Source organism: Colossoma macropomum, unplaced genomic scaffold (assembly GCF_904425465.1).
Source record: "Colossoma macropomum unplaced genomic scaffold, Colossoma_macropomum, whole genome shotgun sequence".
Taxonomy (NCBI): domain Eukaryota; kingdom Metazoa; phylum Chordata; class Actinopteri; order Characiformes; family Serrasalmidae; genus Colossoma; species Colossoma macropomum.
This window is the reverse complement of record NW_023494808.1, coordinates 5,519,578-5,528,362: the sequence shown is the minus strand read 5'-3', so window position 1 is coordinate 5,528,362 and position 8,785 is coordinate 5,519,578. Positions and strand designations below refer to the sequence as shown.

General features: G+C 44.2%; 1 protein-coding gene across 2 annotated transcripts; it reads right to left on the bottom strand.

Annotated features, from left to right (window-relative positions):
- Positions 1–3,493: 3,493 nt before the first annotated feature.
- LOC118798189 lies at positions 3,494–8,257 on the bottom strand. Of its 2 annotated transcripts, XM_036557559.1 has the most exons (4): positions 7,906–8,257; positions 6,813–6,846; positions 6,064–6,481; positions 3,494–3,587 (listed from the first exon to the last, which is right to left on the bottom strand). In XM_036557559.1, exons 1-3 carry the CDS (start codon positions 8,146–8,148, stop codon positions 6,066–6,068), a joined length of 693 nt encoding a protein of 230 aa, XP_036413452.1. In that variant the 5' UTR covers positions 8,149–8,257; the 3' UTR covers positions 3,494–3,587; positions 6,064–6,065. The 2 variants fall into 2 exon arrangements, with proteins under 2 accessions (XP_036413452.1, XP_036413451.1); XM_036557558.1 differs by lacking the exon at positions 3,494–3,587 and having other exon boundaries at positions 5,473–6,481.
- Between the last annotated feature and the right edge of the window lie 528 nt (positions 8,258–8,785).

Sequence of the window (8,785 nt, the reverse complement as noted above, 5' to 3'; positions counted from 1 at the left end):
CCATAAATGGTCGAACCACGGACAGGACCTTCAACATGACTGACAAAAGGTTAGAATACACCCTCAGGGCAGCGCATCCTCTCACATTGGACTGAGGGTCGAGTTGATGCTTTAGTCACTCACTACTCACTAAAGTGGTATTACAAGACAGGACGGGTCGGGGCTAGCTGCTTAGCATGCTAACTTCAGTGGATATCTTTGCAACATGGTACGCAGACACCTTTGACATAATGTCAAAACTGTTATTTCTTCATATTCTGCAAAAAATTGCAGTTAATTTTGGAATGTTTTAACTAAAAATCATTCAAATTGCACCTTTAAATAATCAACATATTTCCCGCAGCTATTTGAACTGAATTGAAATAAATGAATAGGCACTGCAAACATATTCTAGCTGCCAGACACCGGCCTCCTGCATTTCCTCACCACGCACAGCTCGGTGCACCCACGCAAGCTGCACAGCATCCTGAAAGCGACGCAGAGCGAGAGATGGAGGGACAGATAGAAAGAGAAATAAAAAAAGGTTGAGGGAGGAAGTGGTGAGAAAAGGGAGGGAGGTAAATGGAGAGAGGGTAGAGGAGAGCGCTGGGGAAAGACGGAGGGAGGGAGGGCTGAGATCTGAGATGCTGACTCAGCGATTTTCTGAGGCAGAGGAAGTTTCCAGAAACCCACTGTGACCGCCACAATCGCAAAGCGCCGAGCTCTTCTCTACATCTTTCTCTCCTCGTCCTGCTTAGAAAAAGAAAGTGAGAAAGAGAGAGATGATTCTGATGGAGAGGAAGAACCGTTGCCTCTGTATCTGAAACCACCTACTCGTCTTGTCTTGTTCTTCATCTCTTCGCGACTGAAGAGGCCTGTCTGTTAAGTTGCTCACAAACGCAAAGGTTTTTTAGTGAGTCAGAAACAAAACATCGACTCTGAGAAATGCAGCAGTTTACTCTAAGTGGTTCGGTGTGGGAGTATGAGGTAAATGCGCAGTTCTTCTCTGATGCCACCAACAGGTGGCAGTATTGCTGCTTGTTTCTCCACTGGAGAAAAGTGCATCAACAGTTTATGTTGCCTCCTTGCCTTTCTGGGAAAGTACCAAATTGAGAGTCAGGTGAAACTCTGGACTTGACATGCCAGATCTACTGTTGAGTAAAAGTAGTGGCCTTCAATGTTTAGGAGTAAAGCTTATTGCTGTAAGCACTGATGGTGATCACTACTTCATGTTTTCAGGCCTTTTTATGGTCAAGTTTTGGCAAATTTCCCAAAGACTTCAAAGTGGAAGTCAAATTGATTCTGGATATTAGTGAGTGGTTCTAGTCGATGGCTCTTGGGGATGCCTGATTTGGGCCCCCATTAAGAAACCCTAAGCCTCACTGGAAAAAAGTCTGGTTCCAATGACCTACATTAAAAGTAGGTTTCAGTGTAAGTCAACAGAACCACACTTCTTTCCACGTCATTTTGGGTCGTTTCTCTTGGTTCATTCATCATGAAACTTACACAGAATGTAAAGGCCAACAGGCATTTTCATATTAGGTCAAAAACTGAAAAAGACAAAAATGGAGATATAAGGTTTTGTTCCGACAGCAGCAGAATATTCCTTTTAAAATTGTAATACGGTAGCAAAACATAGTGTAATACTATCATCCACATTTTCAAAGATTCAACTTGAAACCTGATGTCTATTTTAAGGCACACAAACATTGCACTTTGGCCACTTTAGGCCCACAAGACAAAAAGTTTGGACCCCCTTTGTATTTGCAGATATGTGAGTTATGCTGATTGCACAAAACATAAAGTCATGTAACTGATATATATGCCTAAATAAATAGTTCCTATCACTGTACACAAAGATCGGTGTTGTAATATTATCTATTATTAACCCCTTAAAATCTCAGGCTTATTACATACTAAGACTTACTATTCAGTAATTGCATGGACTTCACTGCAAACTGCCTGAGCTATTCTTACGTTATAGAAGTGTGAAATAAAACTTTGGGGCTGCCAGTGGGAACTATCTATTTGAGGGGTTAAATATACCTAGACCCGCCTTCGGACCTCCCTATTCTGTCTGGCCTATTTCGCTCTGTCAGTGTTTTTTTCTAATTTGTCTAACCATGGCGCTTTGAACCTGGTGAATTGGTCTGTTTTGGTGTTATTATGGTGTGGAATAATCTTTCTGTTTTCCCAGAATTCAGGCACACAAGCTGATCGAAGACCTTTGGCATTGTGAGGCAAAAAAGTCCCCAAAGAAAACATTCTTTTCAGATTTACTGCTGTTTTACCATCATCAAAATTCCATATAAAACTTGCAGACACTGCAGCGCCTGGTTCCTATCACCACCACTCTACACTGTACCACCTCACATCAAATTTCCTAAACTTCTATCTGTTTTCCCAGAAATCAGGCACACAAGCTGGTTGAAGGCCTTTGGAAGTGAGGAGGCTGTTTCATAACTGCACAAAATTTGGCAAGGTGTACAAGTGCGTGAGCAGATCCAGCAGCGCCGCTTGGGAGGAGCTTAACGAGAAATGCGAATCGCACGCTATAAAAGTTGCCAAAAGCATAGGTACAATTCATTCCGTTTCAGCCAGCAGGGATTGGGAGGTGCGTCAAGATGGATCATGTGTTTACAGACTGCAGGGCCTGGTGGAGGCCCTCAAGAGGTTCCCCAAAAGCGTGAAGGGAAAGTATTGACGGTAAGAACAGTTTGAAAAACAGATTGAACGCTTAACGGAAGCCGAGATCTGCTGTCTTTGCTTTTGAAATTTCTTGTGATTACAGGTTGTTGCTGTGCCCGTAATGGAGCGCAAACTCAACCATTCACTGACTCAGCTGAGGAGTTCAACGTCAGCTGGACTCGTCGCAGCATCTCTCAGATACCATCTGTGTAGCTGAGTAGGTGTGCCCTCGTTCTCTCTGCTTAGGTCACTCTTTCGGTCTATCAGATTGTGGCAGCTTTGTTTTTCTTTTTTCCTTCTTTCACCTGTGAGTCAAATCAAATCTAATCATGTCTGCAAACTGATCAGTCTCGGATGAAAAAGCGAGTGAGAACAGGTGCGAGTGAGAGTGTTAAAGCGTCACACGTGTAGAACAGAACTGCACCTCGTGTGTGTTTGTTTGTATGCGTGGGAGGGTGTGTGTGTTGTGTTCTGTTTTCTGCAGGCATGCTGAGGAGTGAAACCACACTGGCTGGGCTGACAGTAAGTGACGTTGGGCTCAATGGTAGCGAAATTTTCCCCAGACTCATGGAACCTTCCGGCTTCCGTTAACGCAGCTCTCTCGTTCAGGATGCCAGTCGCAGTTCCAGCAGCCTCAAGGCCCTCCATTAGCTTCAGGACGGAGACTCCACTGGTGAGGATACGGAAAACAGGGGTTAGGAATTGTGACGCGTTCAAACAGAACTGCATCACTTGCCTGAGATACGCATGTTCCATTCTTGACGCGGAGGGCCAGCGTCCAGCAGCGTCCAATGGTTTCCCAGGGTGAACACATCTGATTCAGCTCATTGGTTAATAACCAGGTTTGGTAGGTGTGCTTGAGCAGGGACATCATCTAAATATGCTGGATCCAAGGCCTCCAGTCTCAGAATTGTGTACCCCTGCACAAAGAAAAGCACAATATTTCTTTACCGAAAGAACCATTTGCATGCACAAGTGGTTTGTTCCATGGTGAAATACTTTTTTGATTTATGGAGAATGTATTGCATTAGGTCCGATCTAGAACCTTTTTAAAAAGCACCAAAAAGGTTTCAGGTTTCAGATTCAGAATTGTACACCCCTGCACTCTAAAAAGAGGAAAACACAATAGTTCCTTGCTGAAAGAACCATTTGCATGCTTAAAGTGTTCTTTGCATTGTGAAATGGTTCTTTGATTGGTGGAGAATATGTCGCATATGGTTCTATCTAGAACCTTTTTAAAAGGGTGCTTTATAGCACCAAAAAGCTTGACATCATAACAATAGCAGAAACCTTATTGGTGCTACATAGAACCAATCAATCTGACGAACCATTTACCATCATTCATCAAATCTAGGGTCAGTGCTGGGGCATTAGAGGCCTTGTTCTAGATACGCCACATGTTCCTCTACCCCTGGGGTGCATTTATATGCCTGAGGTGGATTTATTATCCAGATAAGTTAAACCAAAACTGTAGTAGAAGAGGCCAGGGAACTCCTATTGGCCACTAGTCAGTTCAGACTTGGCTTAACTGACTTACAGCGAAACCCCGCCTTGTGAAAAACCCCCATGATTTTCTTTTTCAGTTTTTGTTTCTCCATAGGAGACGCAACCAAATCCTCTACAGGGGCAATATGACAGTATATATTGTTATTGTGATCAATTATGTCAATACAATATGCTGTTCTGAGCATATTGTGTATATCATCAGTACTTCTAGACACTGACCAACTGCTTGTTTCATTATAAAGACAGCAAAATTAGCCGTTTAACTGGATTTAGTGCCAAATTTTGAATAAAATGTAGCACTACTGTTTTTTTTTCTGTTCCAATTAAATAATTATCATGACACATTGTGTATCGATAAAAAAAAATATATTTTTTCTAGTATATTTTTTGCTATATTGCCCACTTCTAGTCCACTGTCAATTTAACCTGTGTAATGTTATTTCACCACCTACTTCAATGGTCCATTTGTCTCGGTCCTTTCAACAGGGACAGTGTTTATCATTAATATCCTGTTCTAATTTTTCAACATGGTTTCATCGAAGGAGATGGGAACCGATTTTAAACATTTCTGCATAATTAAACCATTAAGATGTAAACAGAGTGGTTCAGAGTGGTTCGGTGTGAAACGCTCTGTTCTAGAGAAACTTACTGAGTCAGAACCGTTCACAGTGGTGGTGATAGGAACCAGACGTCCACCTCTAAAAGCTCCCTCACAGAAAGTTACTACATGAAATGGTTATGAATTCACTGCCTGATGACTGAGACACTGTTTTATGATAGTTTTGAGCCTTATTTTGGCCTTAAAATCCATTCATGGTGGAGGGATACATAATATGCATAGTGTTGTGAGGCAACAGAAAACTTATTTCCACTATTTTCCATCATCAACATCCCATATAAACTCATAAGGCTCGTGTAGGTTCACTGGTGGTTCTGGATAGTAAATAAAATGTCTATATTTGTGCTGTGGTCACGGTGACCCCTGGTTCCTATCACCACCACTATGAAGAAATGCTCTACAATGATCAACCATTTCTCATAACACTACCCTGAATACAGCAGAATATTGTGAATCTAAGATTACGCCTTTTATGAAACACTGCTTCCATCATCACTTGGAAGGAAGGCAGAAAATACAAACACATGGCAGCCTTCTTGGTTAGTGTGGTCAGGCTGATATCTGGGCAAATAACCAATTCTTATCTGAGGTGACAAAAGTGAATATGAATGAACTCTTACAGCTACTGCTGTATGAGGCAAATATACACACAAACTTCTCTACGATTAAAAAAAGTCATTTTATTGACTGCATAACTGCACTACATTCATCTGTAAAGTCCAGTATAACGACAATGGTCTCGTTAGCATCTGTAAATCCGGCACCTCTCTGGGAGGTGGCCTGCTGGCTTTACCGCAACCAAGCGGGAACGCCGTTCATTGCAATCGCATTCCCATTCCAAGGCACTGTGTGAATACAAAGGCTGTTTCAAGTCTTGTGTCCATTGTTAGCCATTTTTTCCTGGAAGGCTAACCTCTTAACTCAGACGCAGCCACTAGCATGGCTAATCCGTAGTGACGTCTACTTCTCAGCTACTGTCTAACAGTAAACACCTTTTCCACTGTTTTACAGCAAACGGTTTGCGCAAATAACACATATTAATAACTTTACACATAAATTACTCTCTATAAATATCATAAAACAAGATATGTACAAATGCAATATAAATAGCTGATACAAGTATAAAAATAGTGATTCCTGAGAGTCTTTCCTGAGTGGATCAAAGTGCAAAGGGTTTGGACCCATGAAGTCTTTTTTGCAACTACAGAAAGTCCACCTCCGGCTGAGCTTTCTTACAGTACCCGAGAGCGCAACAACAAGCGCGTGCTGACCTTTACTCCTTCTCTAGCCCGTCCACGAGGAATATCCCAAAGCCGGAGCTGTTGAGGTCCAGTTGCCAGTTCTTCAGGCTCTTGTTTGAACTTATCCTAGCCAGGAGTCGGCTTTTCTGCTCCAGATGCGGGATCACGGTCCAGCACTTCTGGACCACGTCGTCTGAGTGGTTGGCTGGCAGCTTCACGGTGCAGGAGAGCTGCTCGCTGTTGCCCTGGCTTTCGAACGTGAGGGTCAGCGACCCGTTCTCACATTGGTAGACACAGGATAGTTTGAGCTGGGTGTACAGGAAGTAGCTTCCCTCGCGCTTCACTGTTAGCGCTCTGTGATCGGGGTCGTAGGTGTAGCCCGAGCCCACCGTCTTCCCGCTCCCATAGGATATGGACTCCCACTCCATTACTCCTTGTTTCAGCTCGCCTGGAGAAGAGAGAGACTCTTTAGGGGTGGCTCATAAGACACATCCAACACATGTATGGTCATTTCTTGATCTACTGGGTTGAAAATAATGACTATATGCATAACTTTAGTGAGTGACGTTAGGTACTTTTGAGTGTAACAGAGTTATGGACCTGCTGAGTTTAACCCCTTAAAAAGCCTGGCCCAATGTTTTATTACACACTTCTATAACCTAAGGATAGCTCCATTAGTTTGCATTGTAGTCCCTGTAATTACTGAGTAATAAGCCTTACTATGTAGTCTGGTTTGTTAAAGGGGTTAAGAAAAGAAAGATGTGAAGATGAATACTTACTGTTGGTGGCTCGCAGGTAGGCAAAACTCTGCGCCTGAGAATAAAAAGAGAGAAAAAAAAGAGAGACGGTGAGAAACTCGTTGCTTTTCCAGCTTACACAGATCATCAGAGCCCTGTAGACCACCTGCTGTCGAGGCTTTCTGGACAGAAAAATGCCAACTTGCATGGTACAGGTGGGACTACAGGGCTGGAGTTGGGACTGTACTGCATTACTGATGTTTACAACACCCCCCTTTGGGACCTAGAACCCTAGAAGCCACTCAGGCCAGCTCAGTATATAGAGTTGGACTCAGTTCTAAAACTGAATAACCACACTTTATATAGATAAGTGTTCAGGAACATCAGAGGGGATTGGGGGCATGTTGGGGGCAGTAGATGGCATTAAGTTATCCCCTTAAATGGAGGGGACCAAAGCTTTATTACACACTTTTATAACCTAAGAATAGCCCAGCCAGTTTGCATTGAAGTCCTTGTAATTACTGAGTAATAAGCCTTAATATGTAATAAGCCTGAGATTTTAAGGGGTTAAATTAGGGTTGGTACTAAACGAGGTAGGAGAGCCGATCTAGACCTTCTAGATCTGCTAATTTACACACATCAGGAAGCGTTCGCCCAGTTCTTCGTGGCAAAAAGAGTCTAGATAAATAGCAGAAGCCTTGTTGGTGCCATTTGCATTATAAAATGGTTCTTTGCATGGTGAAATGGTTCTTCAGATTGGAGAACGTGTTGTATATGGTTCAACATAGAACTTTTTTTGATACAACCGTTTTCAGAAAGGTTCTACATAGAACTATATAATCAATCTGAAGAGCCACTTCACCATGCAAGCATGAAATGATTCTGTATAGAACTTTAAATGGAACCACTACCACTAAAGAACCCTTGAAGAACCATTTTTTTTCCCCCATTTCAGCTCTCTGATGTTCCACACTGGCTGTTTCTAGTCTTAGAACCCATTCAGTACTGCAGTGCTATCTGAAAAGCTGACTTCTTCTAAGAATGCTCCGTTCCACCTTAAATGGTGCAGCAGTAATGTGCTTAAGGTGGAACGGAGACTTGGCAGAGCTTCATATTTGATCCACACGAGCCTCACCTTGTAGCCCGAGCCAATGTCCGCGTGCAGGGACCCTAACGTTGGACTGTCGTCCGTAATGTCCCTCTTCTTAATGCTGTCCATCTCGGACTTCAGGTTCAGCGCGAAGAGCAGCGCGAGCACGAACCCCGCGACCGTCAGCACGAAGAGCGCGAGCACGGATCCCACAAGGCACGCGTCCATGCGCCTGCAGCGGGAGCGCGCGGCTCCGCTCTCCAAGCTCTCTAGGTCTGTGGATGACATGGCGATGTGTGCACTCCTCTGTGTGTGTCTCTCTGTCTGTCTCTCTGTCTGTCCCTCCGTCTCCGGCTCTCTCGGTTTGTTGACTCCACGCCAGTGGTCATGTTTTTATACGGCCGTCTACTGGAAAAAAAGGAGGAAGTAACGGGTTTCCCTGAGTCCCGCCTCCTCGCTGCGTCACTCAGGCATGCAGAGAGCGAGAACAGAAAAGAAAAAAAACCTGCAGACTTTCCGCAGCGTCCTCCTCCTCCTACTCCTACTCCTCTCGGGCTGCTTCAGCTTTTCGTCGCTCTTGCGTAACCGGGCACGCGGACTCGGAACGCAGCAGCTACAGCATCAGGAGAAGAAGCGGCGCGAGAGCGACGCCTCCGTCACACTGGCCCACGGCACGGTCTCCGAGCTTGAGACCTGCTGGAGTGAGGGGGCTTTAGGGGGAGTCAGCGGGAATAAGAAGGTTAGGGGACACCAGGGAGGATGGAAAGACTTTAGGAACATCTGGGGCAGTAGATGGCATTAGGGGACATCTGGGGCAGCAGATGGCATTAGGGGACATCTGGGGCAGTAGATGGCATTAGGGAACATCTGGGGCTGTAGATGGCATTAGGGGCATCTGGGGTCAGCAGATGGCATTAGGGAACAT

Coding starts and splice junctions, on each gene's coding strand:
- LOC118798189 (XM_036557559.1), bottom strand. CDS start 8,148: ATGTCATCCACAGACCTAGAGAGCTTGGAGAGCGGAGCCGCGCGCTCC. Junction 6,847..7,905: donor ACATTGGCTCGGGCTACAAG/GTGAGGCTCGTG, acceptor TTTTATTCTCAG/GCGCAGAGTTTTGCCTACCT. Junction 6,482..6,812: donor CTACCTGCGAGCCACCAACA/GTAAGTATTCAT, acceptor TCTCTTCTCCAG/GCGAGCTGAAACAAGGAGTA.